This window comes from Dryobates pubescens, chromosome 42 (assembly GCF_014839835.1).
Source record: "Dryobates pubescens isolate bDryPub1 chromosome 42, bDryPub1.pri, whole genome shotgun sequence".
Classification (NCBI taxonomy): Eukaryota; Metazoa; Chordata; class Aves; order Piciformes; family Picidae; genus Dryobates; species Dryobates pubescens.
Window position 1 is genome coordinate 1,157,984 of NC_071653.1, and position 16,505 is coordinate 1,174,488.

A 16,505-nucleotide genomic window follows, 5' to 3' on the forward strand; every position below is an offset into this window, starting at 1 on the left:
AGAGGATGGATGAGCTGGAGCATCTCTCCTATGAGGAAAGGCTGGGAGAGCTGGGACTGTTCAGCACAGAGAAGGGAGGGCTGGGGTGGATCTTATTAACAGAATAAACACCTGAAGGAAGTGTGTGGTTGTGGTGGATTGACAGAGAACCTAGCTCTCCCTCCCCCACAGAGTAAGAAACCACAGCTAAACTCAGTCGGAGAAGCAAAGCTATATTTACAAGCATATATGGAATGCAGGTTATATGTAACACAGTTTATACAGTATTTACAACATATATACAGAAATATACAGCAAAGAAAAAAATAACACAACAAAATTCCCTCCTCGAGAAGAGGAGGGTTTCCCTCCCCGTAAGCCCCTCTCTCCCCCCTACCTCCCTTTTTTCCCAAAAAGGGGTTAGAGAGAGAAAGAAAGGCAGTGATTAAGGAAAAGAGATGTTATTAGGCTTCAAAAGCACATGCAGGGATTAGTTTTGCTTATCTCAAGGTCAGCTCCACTTAGTTTGCTGAGAAGCAGACAGGCAGAGAAGCAGAACAGGCTGGCACGGCAGAACAGGCTGAAACTCCAAAAACTTCCAACTGCCCTAAAACTTAAAGTTGCATTCTGTCCATCTACCAATGAAATTCGTTTAGAATATAATGTTTTCATTTTGATACAAAAACATTCAGCCAGAGTGTTCCCAACACTGTCTCTTTCTTAAAGGCACAGCCTCAAAGGGTCACAATCCCCCCCTTCTAAACAATTTCATTGGCTGTCCGTACTGTCCATCCAATCTAAAACAATATTTACGGGTTCTAAGCAAAGTTCATAGTCCATTCCAGCTATACTCAGATGTAGATGATTCAGAAGTCCAAGAAAATAAGAAAATGGAAAACAGTTTGTCTCTCTGCAGACAAAGCAAAGAAAAGGAATCAGGGACTCTCAGTTGACTCAGGGCTCTCAGGGTTCGTGCACCGTAGATTCCTCAGGGATTCTTCCTTTGGGCACGATGTATCTGTACAACAGTCTGAAATTAAACTCTCTCAGCTCAAGTTAAATCTCTTTGTGGAATACACTGAATTTCACCATTCTCTTGCATTACCCAGTAAGTGTGACCTGGACCTTCAGCTGAAACCACCCCTCAGACAGGTTTAGCCTCTCCTGAGGGTGAAAATACCCAAACAGTTTTACCTAACAGATTCTTTTCTCTAACAACAAGCAGCCTTTGACCAGATAAAGCAAGAGGTAGTTCAAGCAGTGGGTCTGGGACCTGTCCGAGATGGTCCAGACATTAAGAACATTTTGTACACGGCTGCAGGTGACAATGGTCCAGCCTGGTGCTTGTGGCAAAAAGCTCCAGGTGAGACACGTGGACGACCTCTTGGTTTCTGGAGTCAAGGTTACAGAGGTTCAGAGGCTAATTACAATCCAACAGAGAAAGAGATTCTAGCTGCCTATGAAGGAGTAAAAGCAGCTTCTGAAGTAATTGGAACTGAATCACAACTTGAACCTGGCTGGATGCCAGGTGCCTACCAAGCTGGAGGTCAGAACCCTCCTCAGCTGGAGTGAGGAGAGAAAAGATAATGAAAGGCTGGTGGGTGGAGAGGAGGACAGGGAGCCCTGGTACAAGTCACCCAGAGAGATGGGGGACTGAAGTTATTCAAAAGGCAGCAGAGCCAGCTGCTTGGGAAGCTGACCACAAGTGAACACAGGAGCAAGTTGGGAACAAGGAAAAGCAAGGGAAAGACTTGGCACATGTGCTCCCAGGGAAGCCCCTGGGGGACCAGACAAGGATTGCAGGGCCTCTTCCTTTCAACAGGGCCACAGGAAACCCCAGCAGGACAAAACTGCTTTCCTGCATTGGATTCCCTTGGTACTTGAGCTGAGGCCTCTGCTGGCACTGACACATTCCTGCCATGGCCATCCTGGGGTGTCTCAGTCCCAGCACTAAAAAGAAGCCTCCGTGAAGGAATGGGTTGGGCATGAGGCAGGAAATGAAAAGGCAGCACTGGGAAAACAAGCACCCAGCCCATGCCATCAGCTGGGATGTTTCCTCTTCATCAGCAGCACCTTCACAAATGGCCACTCAGAGCCATTCAAGTTTTCCACAGCCCAGCCTCGGCCTCCACCTGCATCCTGTTTTGGTGTCATTGCCAAAGGTTGCTGTGTAAGAAAGGCATTGGCTTGGGGGCTGGGGGATGAGGTGGGGACACAAGTGGCCAATTCATCATTCCCAGAGGAAGGAGAGAGTAGGGGACACAGCAGTGAGGCCCTTTCAGGCACTGTCCCTTGCAGCTGAGGAAGGCATCCCTGGCTCCTGCACAGGCAGTGGGGATCAGGCCCTGCTTTTGACAGCTCAGCTCAGATACAGCCCTAGGCTGCTCTCCCTCAGTGAGCAGCTCAGTGCTGCTGGAGGCTGTGAGGTGCCAGCAGCTCACAAGGCTGTGAAGAAAGGATTACCTCATGGTTTGGGTAGCCCTGTGCTGGGAAAAAAGAGGCAGACCAAGAGTTTATCATCATCATCTTTCCAGATGGAGAAATCCAGAAAGCAAAGAGCAGTGGCAAGGCTCCATTGTAGAAGTGATCCCAGACTCCTACATTGCCATCACCTGACAGGGCCACTGGGCAGAACAACTACATAACCATGGTTAAAAAATGGGAGCCTGAGACTCTTTCACCACATTCTCCTGCCTCTCCAGCCACAGTCTCTGTCCCCTCCTGGAAAAGGATCTTGTCCTGCATATGTTCAGGGGAAGCAGCACTGCCAGGGGAGAGCTGAGGGCCTCTTGCCCCATGCTCAGCCTTGCCCAGACACTTCCCTTCCCTCCCCTGGCTTCTTGCACAGCCAAGCAAGCTCCTGCACCAGGGTGTCTCTCACAGCACAGAGGTACAAGGCACTGTCAGAGACCTCCGCTTCCTCCAGCTGCAGCAGGCTGTATTTCCCCGTGGTGTTCAGCAGCGTGGTCAGACGGCCGCTGTGCTTGGGGCCAGCTGCTGCCTGGTACGAGAGCAGCTGGGGAGCTTGGCCTTTCTTCTGCTGGTACCACAGCAAGCCATAAAAGTTAGCTGTCTGGTATGTACATTTGGTGTGGAAGGTGTCTCTCTGCTTCACTGTGACTTGTCCTTCTTGCTGGGTGACAGTGACCTGCCCCATGGTGCCTGGAAGAGAGCAGAGGTCAGAGACTATGGAGGCAAAGATTCTGATATGCAGAACAAGTGGAGATGGAAAGTGACAGAGGAGAAGGCTCCCACAGCACAAGAATGCCAATTCCTTCAGACAGAGATACCCCAGAGAGAGCTGAGCTTTCACCCAGCTCTTCCCTCCTGTCACTTCTGCTACCCAGAGTCTCCAGGGAACAGCCTGGACTGCCTGACTCTCCTATGTGCCTCCAAGGACACTGTTGCAGTTTGAGCTGGGTGCCCCCCTGGGGTGTTCACTTCCTGTGTCCAGAAGTCCAGCCCAGAGGGATGGACACAGGAAATTGTGTATTTCCTACCATAATTCTTTGCACCACTATAAGATCCAGTGCGGGGTCTGGCACTTCCTCTTTCCTTCCCTCTCCGAGATTTGGTAACTGGGGGAGAGATCTCCCGGCCATGGGCCTGATTGGGCCCAAGGCCACAGGGGGATGGGCAGTCTCAGGCCTGGCCAGCTGAGACTAGCCCAGCAGAGGGAGGGGGAAGAAGGAGCCCTGGGGGTTTTGGATGCACCCTCAGGTGGGGATGGGATCTTTCTTTGTCACTGCGCTTTGGGTTTTCTGTAACATTCACCGCTTTCTATTTAAACTTTCATCACTTTTGCAATCCGTTTGCCTGAGTCGTTATTTCTGCCTGTGGTGGGGAGGGGATCTGCCCCCACCCATTACAGACACCTTAAACAGGGTGAGGAACCATCCTATGTCCTGAAAGATGTTTTACCCTGCTTCCCCTTCCCTGCTCGCTGAGATAATTCCAAGGTCATGAAAGACAGGGAAGAGGAAACCCTGGTACTGCAGACATTGGGGAGGAATGGAGAACCAGGGCCTGCTGAATGACATGTGCCAGCCAGGAGAGGGACTGGGACAACATCAGAATGTCAGTGGAATGAGAGAGCTTTCATGTCCCTGCCTCAGCTCTCCAGAGCCCTCTGTGTTTGGGCTGCAAGGTCAGAACATGTGCAGTGCTGAGAGGCAAAAGAGCTTCTGCAGTGCCATGGCTGTGAAACACTGGGCCCAGACAGAGAAGCAGAGAGGGGCTGAGAGAGGTGGACACTTGGCAAGAGGACAGGAAGGCAAGAGGGCTGAGATGGTCAGGAGAGGAGCTGCTGCTTCTGCATCTGAGCTCTCCTGTTCCATCAGGACCAGCACCTTGAGAAAGCAGCTGCAAAACCACCTGTGTGAGCTGAGGGTTCCCAAGCCTGGCCCATAAGTGCAGAGCAGCTCCTGCAGAGGTCTGCTGAGGGGATGAGGGTGTCCTGGGCAGAAGAGGAACCATGCTTGCAGTGCAAGGCAGTGCTTACCCTGTGGTTGCCTCAGGAAGGCAGCCAGGAGGAGATAGGCGAGGCACATGCTGAGACCCATCCTGCTGCATGTGTGAGAGAGACTCCAAAGGCCACAGGTCCCAGCCAGAGCCCCACGAGAGCAGAGCTGCCGGAAATGACTCTGCCAGGGGCACAGCCACTGCCATGGGGAGGAGAAAAAGCTGCTGCTCAGCACACCTGCAGCGCCTGTGCTGTGGTCTCCTCCAGCAGTGACACATGTTGCTCCTGCAGCCAACAGCTTCTGCTGCTCCCAGGGGAGGGATAAAAGGGGGCTAGGCCTGCACCTGCTGACCAACCTCTCTGACGTATCGTCCTCTGCATCTCTTGGGGATCCCTTTCCCTGATGCCTTTTGCCTCCTCTCTCTCCAAGCTCAAGCCCATGTCTTGTTTGTCCTGCCCTTGCTCCTGCAGTGTCTAAACCCAAGCTCCTGTCAGCACAATCCAAGGCTGCAGGCCTCACAAACAGAACTCTGCACATCCCTCTCAGCGCCCCTCTCAGCACCTCCACTCTCTAAACCACCTCTCTGTGGAACAGATAAATGATGTTTCCTGCTGCACTCTCCATCTGCTCTCATCAATCCAGTTCCTAAATGCTGGCCCCAAACCAACCAACCTTCTCTGTTGACCCAAACCCTTTGAGCAGTTTCCTCAACACCACTTGGATCTGCACTTGTCCTCTCCCTAATTCTAACCTTGGAGCTCCAAATCAGCCAAACTCTTTTCACTCTTTCCATGGCATAACTGCTGTTGGACAGGCCCTCTGCAGATCAGACATTGCAAGAGCTGCTCAGAGGAGGTCTCAGAGTCTGAGCATCCCTGGCCCTCCTTGCAATGCCAGGCTGGAAGGGCTCAGCCTGGAAGCATGGCCCATGTCTGCCTTTCTCTCCTCCTGCTCTCTCCTTTCCCTCTCCTCTTCTGGTATGCTTCTGATCTCCTGGCTACTACTCAGACCAGCCCAGGAGGCACCTTCTGAACCCTTACATTCTCAGGGCAAGCCAAGAGAGTTCTGTGGCAACTCTGCAACAGCCAAGGGACAACAAATCTCCTCTGACCCTGGAACACTCTTCTTGGTGGCTGATTCCAGAGCCCCAGGTCTTCCTGGAGGAGATGACCAGGACCATGAAGGAGGCTGTCATCCGTTCTTTTTCTGTACCACTGGGGGAAATGAGACACCTGCCACCATGAGGCTGAAGCTGGGGCTGTAACTCTGGAGAGCAGAGGCAGGGAGAGCCCAGGGATGCCCTGTGCTGGAGCTGCTGCGTTCAGCTTTTCACCAAATCCCAGAACCACAGAATCACAGAATGTGAGGGGCTGGAAGAGGTTTCAAGAGGTCATCCAGTCCAACTGCCCTGCCTGAGCAGGGTCACCAGAGCAGATCACACAGGAATGCATCGAGGTGGATGTTTCCAGAGAAGGAGATTCCACAACCCCCGTGGGCAGCCTGCTCCAGGGCTCTCTCACCCTCACAGGGAAAAAGTTTTTCCTGATCTTCATGTGGGACCTCCTCTGCTCCAGCTTGCATCCATTGCCCCTTGTCCTGTCATTGGACATCCCTGAGCAGAGCTCTGTCCTCCTGACACTGCCCTGTAGATCTTGTCTCACATTTGGTCTCCTCTACTCCAGGCTACAGAGCCCCAGCTCCCTCAGCCTTTCCTCTCAAAGGAGATGTTCCACTCCCTACAGTATCTTTGTGGCTCTGCACTGGACTGCTCCAAGCAGTTCCCTGATGTCCTTCTTGAGCTGAGGGGCCCAGAACTGGACAAAATCTTCCAGATGTGGCCTCACCAGGGCAGAGAAGAGTGGGAGAAGACCCTCTCTCAACCTACTAACCAGAGCCTTCTAATCCACCCCAGGATGCCCTTGGCCTTCTTGGCCACAAGAGCATATTGCTGCCCATGGTCAACCTTCTGTCTACTAGGACCCCCAGGGCCTTTTCCCCTTCACTGCTCTCCAACAGCTCAGTCCCCAACTTACACTGGTCCATGGAGTTGTCCTTTCCCAGGTGCAAGACTCTCCCCTTGCCCTTGTGGAATTTCATTCAGTTTCTCCAGGCCCAGCTCTCAGTCTGGCTGAATGGCAGCACAACCTCCTGTGTCAGCCACTCCTGCCAGTTTGGTGTCCTCAGTAAACTCTGTGCACTCAACCAGGGTGTTGATGTCTCCGTTCAGTTTGTATCATTGCTGCAGGTGCTGACAGGAGAAGGAGAAGGTGCAGCACCTTTACCTCAACCACCATGGCAGGGATTCAAGAGGGAAATAGCAGAGTGGAAGTACTTTTAAGCTGTCTCTGTCTCAGGGCAAGGCAAACCCAGTTGCTGTAGGGGCAGAGGGATGTGACTGTGGTCATGAATGGTGGTCAAGGGGAACAAATGGATAATGTCGGAATGTAATGGGTCATGGATGTGCACCTGACTCTCCCACAGACAGTGCAGCATTCCACACATTGGTGATCAGAAGACTGAGCCATTGCTGAGATGGTATTGCAGTACATCAGAACACGTCTGAACAAATAGTATGAGTGAATAAATTGCTGCCTGGACAGTACAGAATAGAATAGATCATGGATCCTGTCCTGCTGATCCCTGGGTGCTCAGGGGAAGCAGCAGTGCCAGGGGAGAGCTGAGGGCCTCTCGCCCCATGTTCAGCCTTGCCCAGACACTTCCCCTCCCTGCCTGGTACGAGAGCAGCTGGGGAGCTTGGCCTTTCTTCTGCTGGTACCAGAACAAGAAAGGACTGTAGGAGGTCTCATAAGTGCATTTGGTGTGGAAGGTGTATCTCTGCTTCACTGTGACTTGTCCTTCTTGCTGGGTGACAGTGGCCTGCCCCATGGTGCCTGGAAGAGAGCAAAGGTCAGCAGTGCTACAAAACCCTGGTGAAGAAGGCTTCCTGTCCTTTCTGGAAATGCCCAAAGCTTGCAGATGGTGAGCACCAGGGAGCAGCCTCTCATGCCTCAACTTTGTGTGCTGGGACCTGTACCCCTCCAGCAGGTTGCATTGGAGCTGCTGCAAGAAAGTCATCCTGCTTCCCCTCCCCTCCATCTCCGAGGGCTATGAGCTCCATACCTGTATGCAGTGCTGAGCTGAATGGTAGAGAGAGGGAGTCCTGACTGTGTTACCAGCCAGGAGATACCTGAAGGCCGTGGCAGGTAGGTGCCAGCCAGGAGGCACTGACCCCATGCCAGTGGAGGAGGGCTGTAATTCGCTGTAGCAGCTTGGACAGGATCTGATCATTGGTGCTGCAAATGGGAGCCTAGAGACAGCTGAGATCCACTCTAGTGGCAGAAGGGTGACCAGAAGAGAGATGCAGAGAGAGATGGATGGAAGGGAAGAGGCAAGAAGGAGAAGGTGTTTGAGGGATCTCTCCCCTCCTCTCCTCTCTGCAAGAGGAGAATCTTGAGCCAAGGAGTGCAGAACCCCAGGAGTGAGCTGACTTTTCCCAGCGTTCTTGGCTGGAACTGAAGAGAATTTCCCCACAGGGACCTGCTGAGGCTGCTCAGAGTTTCCTGGGCAGAAAAAGAAAGAGGCAGTGAGAAAGAGCCAGGACTTACCCAGCCACTGCCCCAGCAAGGCAGTGAGGATGAGGTAGGTGAGGAGCATGTGGAGACCAAGCTGCCTGTGGAGTGAGAGTCAGCAAAGCACCTCCCAGCCGCCAGACAGCAGAGCTGCCGGAAATGACTCTGCTGGGGGAGCCAAGGAAGCAGTGGGCAAGGGAAAAGATCTCTTCTTCCTGTGCCTGAGAAGCTCCTTCTGGGGCCCTCCCTCCTCCAGCAGCAGCCCCTGTGGCTCCCTCAGCCAAGGGCATTCGGAACAGTGAGGGGCCCTGGGGTCTCTCTCCACACCTGCAGGAAGACTGACTTCTGCATTGGTACCGAGAGCAGAAGTGGAGCCAGAGGCCTCCACAGGCCACCACCCTTGCTGACCCCAGTGACACAGCCCTGGCAGTCTCTCCTTCCTTCATGCCTCTGCCTCCCCTCACAATCTGTCCTGGACAACCTCCAGAGAGCTTTGGAATGCCTCCAGGGACGGAGACTCCACAGTGTCTCTGCGCCTCCTGTGCCAGTGCTCCCTCACCCTCACAAAGTGTTTCCTGATGCTCAGAAGGAATCTTTGCTGATTGCCTTTGTGCCCAGAGCCTCTTGGCCGCTCACTGGGTGCCATGGAGCCCTCCTAGATGTCCTCCATTTCATGCAGGATCCTGGAGCCTCCCTCAGAGAAGTTGGAGTACAGCTGAGGACCAGGGCAGAGCTGAATCCCACCTCCAGCAGGGAAGCCAACCACAGCTTCCTTACCCATCCAGATGAGAATCACCTACCAGTAGCCCACAGAGACCTTTTTCTTCAGGGATCAGACTCTGAGCTTCCTTTGTCACCTCACAAGGCCTCCCTGCAAGCACCTGATGCCATGACCTACTCATGGACACGTTGGCCTGGCACCAGGGCTACTTTTGTCACCTTTCCCCACAGCTTCTCCTCTGCAGGGCCAGCTCTTTGCTTTCCCAAGCAGACTGAGCAGAACAAGAGCTACAGAGGGACAAACTGCATCCCAGAACTCCACCTTCCAGAACTAAAGACCATCAGAGGTGCTGTGCTGGTCAAGGAACTCACAGGGACTCTGGGTCAATGGTGCTCCCTGACCAACAACTAATGAGTGCAGCCCCTGAGGAGAGATGTGAGAAGCAGGAGGACAGCTGAAGGAGTGGGACTGGGAATGTTGTCCAGGTGTCTTGCCCCAAGTTGAAGCTGTTGCTGATCCCCAGAGGCAGGGCTGGGAAGACCATCCTTAGGAGAAGAGAGGACTGAGAGGGGATCTGATCAATGCCTATCAATACCTGAGGGCTGGGGGTCAGGAAGGAAGGGACAGGGACGGCCTCTGCTCAAGGGGGGCAAGAGATGGAAAGTTCAGCACAGGAAGTTCCACCTCAACCTGAGGAAGAACTTCTTGACTGCAAGGGTGCCAGACACTGGAGCAGGCTGCCCAGAGAGGTTGTGGAGTCTCCTCTGGAGGAGAAGCCCTGTCTGGAAGTGTTCCTGTGTGACCTGTGCTGGATTCTATGGTCCTGCTCTGGTAGGGGGTTTAGACTTGAAGATCTCCAGAGGTCTCATCCAACCCCTAACATCCTGTGAGCTGTGAGCCTGTGCTGTCAGGCAAGAGGAGCCTGGAGGCTGTTTAATGGCTTTTTGCTCCTCCTGGAAAGCACAACCAGCACAACACAAGCCCAGTGTGAGGGGAGTGCCCATGGGGAACATTTCCTGCAGCCAGTGCCCAGCCAGAGCCAGGGGCTTCAGTCAGCTGCCTCTGGTGGGGTGAGAGCCCCCACTGCAGCCTCTGACTTGCTCCCTGTCCCCACAGGAGTTTCTTTCCCTTCTTCAGCTTCTCAGCACTGGGTCAGTGTGGGCAGTGCTGGAAGGTGCCCTTGGCCTTTCCACCCCTTTCTCCAGCCTGTGTGGAGATGGAACTCCTGACTGCAGGGGATGGCTTTGTACCAAGCACCACCTGGAGTACTGTGGGGAGTATAAGAGAGACATGGAGGTGCTGGAGCATGTCCTGAGAATGCTGCTGAAAGGTCTGGAGAATAAGTCTCATGAGGAGCAGCTGAGGGAGCTGGGGATGTTTAGTCCAGAGAAAAGGAAGCTGAGGGAAGCTCTTCTGGCTCTCAACAACTCCCTGAAAGGAGGCTGGAACCAGTTAGGGCTTGGTCCCTCCTGACAAATCACACCTGACAGGACAAGAGGAAATGGCCTCAAGTTACAGCAGGGGAGGGTGCCCCATGGTGCAGGAGTGGCCCTGGCAGAGTTAGCTCATGGATGGATTTAAGAGGCCTATTTCACAATCCGATCTCCCCAACTTCAACCCCCTGGGCACTTCCAGGGGCCAGGTGCATCTTCTCTGTCCCCTCTGAACAAGCAGTTGTAGAAAGGCAGAAGGTCTCCCTTCAGCCACCTCTTCTCCAAGATGAGCAGGCTCTCTGCTCTCAGCCTCCCCTCCCATGCCATATTTGTCAGAGCCCTAATTGCCCTGGCAGCCTCTCTTGGCCTTGCTTCAGTATGTCAAGAGCCTTCTTGGAGCTGGGAGCCCCAGGCTGGATGCACTCCTCCAGCTGTGCTCTGAAAAGGGCCAGAGGGGCAGGGTCCCCTTCCAGGACCTGCTGGCAACACCTTGACCAACACAGCTCAGGATGCCATTGGTGCTGCCTGCTGCAAAGGCACAAAGCTGTCTCCTGCTCAGCTGGTTGTCTCCTACAACCCCACATCCTTGTCTGGGGCTCTGCTTCCTAGGCAGCCAGCCCCAGCCTGCAGGAGTGCAGGGGCTGGTGCATCCTCACCCCTTGTGAAAAGCCACAAGGTTTTCCATCAGAAACAGGAGAGCCTCAGCTCAGAAGCAGAGCCATGCAGAGGGGAATCAGAGCCAGCTGAGTTCCCTGGCACTGGTCTCACTGAAATCATGAAGCAGTCTCCATCCTTTTGAACTCTCCAGCAGCTGAGTGCTGGCCTGCAGAGGCAGGAGGGGGACAGCCAGCCATGCTCAGGCACTCCCAGAGTTGTGAAAATGATTTAGACCAGGGATCTAAAGTGGGGTGGAACCATCCTTGCTGGAGCTGGAGTTGTGAGCAGAGGAGCATGAGCTTTGGAGGGCCAGGAACAAGGCCTCAGGGGACAGGAGCTGCACTGTGGTGCCTCTTCCCTGGACACATCTGCAGCAGTCTGGGGCCATCAGCATTCAGCTGCAGCCAGGCCCCTTCTGTTGCTCTGTGGTGCTCACAGAGTGAGCAATGCAGAGTGTCCCTGCCATGAGCAGCACATATCCTCCTGCTGGGGGACACACAGGGAGCTCACACACAGGCTCAGGCACACCCCTGTGGATTCTCCACAAGTCTGTGCCCCCAGCTGCACCCACACAAAGCTGTCTGCTTCCAAGTGCACACAAGAGAAGAACAAAGGGAGGAGCACCTTGAGCCATGGACTCTGCTGAAGGCCCCTGAGGCTGTCCAGTTTCAGGCAGGATGGAGTCAGATCTGATCAGGACAAGGCACAGGCCTGGGCTGGTGACAATTGATCACTGGTGTGAGCTGAGGAGGCAGTGAAAGACAGGGACATGACAGGACCTCGTGCTCACGAGCCCATGGAGTCCACCTGAGGACTGCTGGAGTTTCTACCTGACAACAGCACTTCAAACAGCCCCAACAGAGCCACCCAGGCTGACATCGTTTGTCTGATCTGGACCCCCCACAGAGCAGCACCATGAGCCATGGTCTCTGCTGAAGACCCTTGAGACTGGGCAGTGTTACACAGGATGGGGTCAGATCTGAGCAGGACAAGGCACAGACAAAGAAGTGAGCTGAGGACACACAACAGCACTTCAAACAGTCCCAACAGAGAGACCCAGGCTGACATCACTGCTCTGAGCTGGACCCCTCCAGCACCGGAGATGAGCCTTCTGCCTGCACTCCTGCATTCCTGCCCTGGAAATCCTGGATCCTTCCCACCCAATGCTCAGAAGAAGCCTTCACTGGGGCATGGGCCTGGCACAGACCTGGAGATGAAAAGGCAGCAGTGCAGGAGATGAAACACAGCCATGTCCTTAGCTGTGATGCTTGGTATTCAAGATGAGCTTGTGCAAAGATTGTTACCTCTGCCAAGGTGCCTCTGGTCCTGCAGCAATGAGGGACAGGTACAAAAGGCAGCCCAGCTCCTTCTCTCTCATCCACTTCTCCTGCCTCCTTCTCCTTGGCAAGCAGGTGAGTCTGGAGCCCCTTCTGCTCCTCTTCCAAAAGGAGATCTCCCCTCGGAGCAGCTCTCAGCTGCTACTGCCTCTGTTCTCTCCTGGTGGTTGAGTCTTCTTGTGAGGAGAGAGGGAAGCAGGAGGAGGTCTGCTTAGGGAGAGGCTGGGAGGTGGCTGAGGCAGCTTGTGGTGTCTGAAGTGAGAGAGAGCCTCCCTGGGCCAGGCTGCTCTTCCCAGGGTGACCAAGGCCCTGTGGCTGCAGCACAGCTTCCAGCTCCCCCTGAGTCTTGGCCTTGGCTGCTTTGTGATAGTGTCAGCAGGCTGCTCCTCAGCCAGCTGCCTTCTCTGCTTCCTCCCTGCCCTCTCTGCCAGCTGCACCTCCAGTCTCCAGCCATGTCCTGCTGCAGGCAGTGCCTGCCCTGCCGGCCCTGCGGCCCGACCCCGCTGGCCAACAGCTGCAATGAGCCCTGTGTCAGGCAGTGGCAGAGCTCCACTGTGGCCATTGAGCCTCCTGCTGTGCTGCTGACCCTGCCCGGCCCCATCCTCAGCTCCTTCCCACAGAACACCCTTGTGGGCTCCTCCAGCTCCGCTGCTGTTGGCAGCATCCTCAGCTGTGAGGGAGTGCCCATCAGCTCTGGCTGCTGTGACCTCTCTGGCATTTCCAGCCGCTCCTATGGCAGAAGGTACCTGTGCTGACAGAGCTGCTGGGGAAGCCCGAGGGACACAGCTCCAGGAGCTCAGAAGATGCTGCTGGCCCAAGGATGCACTCCCTGGATGTCTTTGCAGCACAGCTGCTGGGCTTTGCCTTTCCCTTTCCTTCTTTGCTTTGCTGCCCCTTGGCAAAAAGGTGCCCAACAAATCCAGCCTGCTGGGAGCCATCTCTCTGCTCTTCCTCTAGGATGGAAGCAGATCTTGTGCAGGAACTTGATTGTGGCCAAGGGCCACAGACTCTGGTGTGTTTTGGGGCCCTCCTGCACTGCTGTCCTCCACTTGCAGTGACTTTGCTTTTTCTGTTTGACTGATTAAAGTTCTGCTGCATTCAAGCCTGGCCTCTGTGTGGTCCTATCCTGTCTGGACACTGTACACGGAGTGGAAGGAAGGACAGCTGGGATGGGGGCATATAAGGAAGCTGCCTGAGCAGCAAGAGACCTGGTTAGAAGAGCTAAAGCTCACTTAGAATTCAATCTATCCAGGGAGAGCAAGGGGAACAGCTAAAGTTTCTTCAGGTACATTCATGGCAAAAGGAAGACTAAGGCAGGTGTGGGCCCCCTCAGAAAGGAAAGGGCAGAACTGGTGGCAAGTGACATGGAGAAGGCTGAGGTCCTCAGCAACTTCTTTACCTCAGGCTCCACTGCAAGGGCTCCAGCCACACTCCCAGAGTCACAGAAGATAATGGTAGGGGCTGGAAGAGGGAACTGCCCTTTGTGAGTGAAGATCTCCTAAAGAACTTGAGAGTGTGCAGGTCGATGGGACCCAAGGGGATACACCACAGGTGCTGAGGGAACTGGGGATGAGGTCACTGAAGCTCTCTATTGTATTCCAAAAGCTGTGGCAGGCTGGGGAAGTCCCCACTGAGTGGAAAAGGGGAAACATAACCTCCACATCCAACAAGGGAAAGAAGGATGAGCCAGGGAACTAGAAGCCAGGCAGCCTCAGCCCTGTGCCTGGTAAGATCATGGAGCAGATCCTCCTGGGGACACTGCTGAAGCAGAAGAATAACAAAGAGGTGATTGGATACAACCAACACAGCTGCAGCAAGGGCAGATCCTGCCTGAGAAACCTGGTGGCCTTCTGTGCTAGGCTCACAACATCAACAAACAAAGGGAGAGCAACTGAGGTCATTGACCTGGTCCTGAGCCAAGCCTTCGACACTGCCCTGCACCACATCCTGGGCTCCAAGCTGGTAAGATATGGGATTGATGGATGGACCACGGGGTGGACACAGAGCTGCCTTGATGGCCACACCCAAAGGGTGGCAGTCAATGCTCCATGTCCAGGTGGAAGCCAGTGACAAGCAGAGTCCCTCAGGGATCAGTCCTGGGAGCAGGCTTGTTTGCATCTTTGCTGCCATCATGGCCAGAGGCACTGAGGCAGCCTCAGCAAGTTTGTTGACAACACCAAGCTGGTGCAGCAGAAACCTCATATCCCATTTGCTGCCATGACAACCCAGATCTCTTGACTACAGCTCTCCAGAGGAATGTTGCCAGCAGCTGATGAAAAATGCTTCCTCCCCACTACTCAGCTCTGGAGGATACTGATTCCAGCTGTAGACCCCCAGGGATGTGGGAGCTATGGAAGTCCTGGAGAGAATCCACTGAAGGGGCAGAAAGAAGAGGGTTCAGCTGGAGAATCTCTTTGGAGAGGAAAAGCTGGGAGAGCTGGGACTGCTCAGCACAGGGAAGAGATGCTGGGGTGGGATCTTATCAAGAGAAGAAACACCTACAGGGAGGGGAAATGGCAGGTGCCCAGCAAGCCAGAGGTCAGAACCCTCCTCACTGGAGAGAGGAAAGACAATGAGAGGCTGGTGGCTGGAGATGAGGACAGGGAGATCCTTCAGTCAGTCCTGTCACAGTCAGAGCAGACTTGAATTGGGGAAATTAATCTAATGGATTAGCAATCAACTGAGGATAATGAGAAACAACCCCAAATCTCAAAACACCTTCCCCCATCCCTCCCTTCTCTCTGGGATCAGCTTCCCTGCTGCTTTGCTCTGATGTCCTCCCACCACCCTCCCCAGCAGACACAGAGGGCAGGCAGTTTGGGTCAGTTCACCTCAGCTTGTCACTGCTGCTTCCTCTTCCTCAAGGAGAGGACTTCTCACTCTCTTCCCCTGCTACTGTGTGGGCAGGTGGTCCTCCATGAACTTCTCCAGTGGGAGTATTTCCCTTGAGCTGCATGAGCTGCTTCACCAATTGCCCCAGCGGGAGTTGCTTCCCTGGGGCTCAGTCCTTCAGGAACAAATTGCTCCAATGTGTGTTCCCCACAGGCTCACAAGTCCTGCCAGGAGCCTGCTCCAGCCTGGGCTCCTCTTCAGAGGGTCCTCTTGACAGGGAGCCTGACAGGAGCCTGCTCCAAGGACAACTTTCCATGGGGTCACAGCTGCTCCAGCCTGGGATCCTCCACAGGGTATTGGCTCCAGCATTAACCTCCATGGGCTGCAGGGAGACAATCTGCCTCACCTGGGGCTCTGCATGGGCCTGGAGCACCTCCTCCCCATCTCCTCCACTGACTTTCCCCTTCCTGCAACGGGTTGTCACAGAGGCCCTACCACCATCACTGATTGGCTCAGCCTTGGACAACAACCCTGGGATGTTCCACAGGCTCTTTTCAACCTGGCAAAAGGTCCTAAAATCTTCTCACAGGAGCCACCCCTGTAGCCCACCCACAGCCAGAACCTTTCCACACAAACCCAGCAGACAGGGTCTAAAGGAAATGGAGGCAGGCTCTTTTCAGAGGTGCCCAGAGACAGAATCACAGGCAGTGGGCAGAGCTGAAACCCAGGGAGCTCTGTCTGAATCATCAGGAAAGGCTTTAACTGATGTCGGTGAGCAGGCACTGGTACATGGTGCCCAGAGAGATTTGGGATTGTCCCTCCTTGGAGATACTCAGAAGGCATCTGGCCAGTGCTAGGAGGAAAAGAATGAATGGCAGCAGCAGAGGCCAGCTGCTGGCAAGCTGACCACAAGTGAGCACAGGAGCAGGTTGGGAGTGAGGAACAGAAGGAAGAAGAAAGGGAAGGAGAGAGGGAAGAAGAAAGACCTGGCACATGCTGAGCCAGGGAAGCCTTGGGGACCTGACAAGGAGTGCAGGGCCCCTTCCTGGCAACACAGCCACAGGAAACCTCACTGTGTGGCCCAGCTGAAGATCACTTCATGCACTGCACCCATCCAGCACTTGAGCTGAGGCCTCTGCTGGCACTGACACATTGCTGCCATGGTCCTCCTGGGGTCTCTGAGTCCCAGCACTCAGAAGCTGCCTCATCCAGGGCATGAGGCAGGAAATGAAAAGGCAACACTGGGAAAACAAGCACCCAGCCCATGCCATCAGCTGGGATGTTTCCTCTTCATCAGCAGCACCTTCACAAATGACTACTCCTGAGCCATTCAAGTTTTCCACAGCCCAGCCTCGGCCTCTACCTGCATCCTGTTTTGGTGGCATTGCCTCAGGTTGCTGTGTAAGAAAGGCATTGGCTTGGGGGCTGGAGGATGAGGTGGGGACACAAGTGGCCAATTCATCATTCCCAGAGGAAGGAGAGAGCAGGAAACACAGCAGTGAGGCCCTTTCAGG

The 16,505-nt window shown here is 54.3% G+C and overlaps 1 protein-coding gene across 1 annotated transcript in view; it reads right to left on the reverse strand.

The window, feature by feature from the left end:
- The window catches only part of LOC104310206 (T cell receptor alpha chain MC.7.G5-like), a 119,416-nt gene extending 111,320 nt beyond the window's left edge, over positions 1-8,096 (reverse strand). The window contains exons 1-3 of the mRNA XM_054177637.1: positions 8,048-8,096; positions 2,846-3,141; positions 2,352-2,355 (exon numbers count right to left, since the gene is read on the reverse strand). Of these exons, the coding sequence (XP_054033612.1) occupies positions 2,352-2,355; positions 2,846-3,141; positions 8,048-8,096 (349 nt within the window). The remainder of the gene's footprint in view (positions 1-2,351; positions 2,356-2,845; positions 3,142-8,047) is intronic.
- Positions 8,097-16,505: the final 8,409 nt, after the last annotated feature.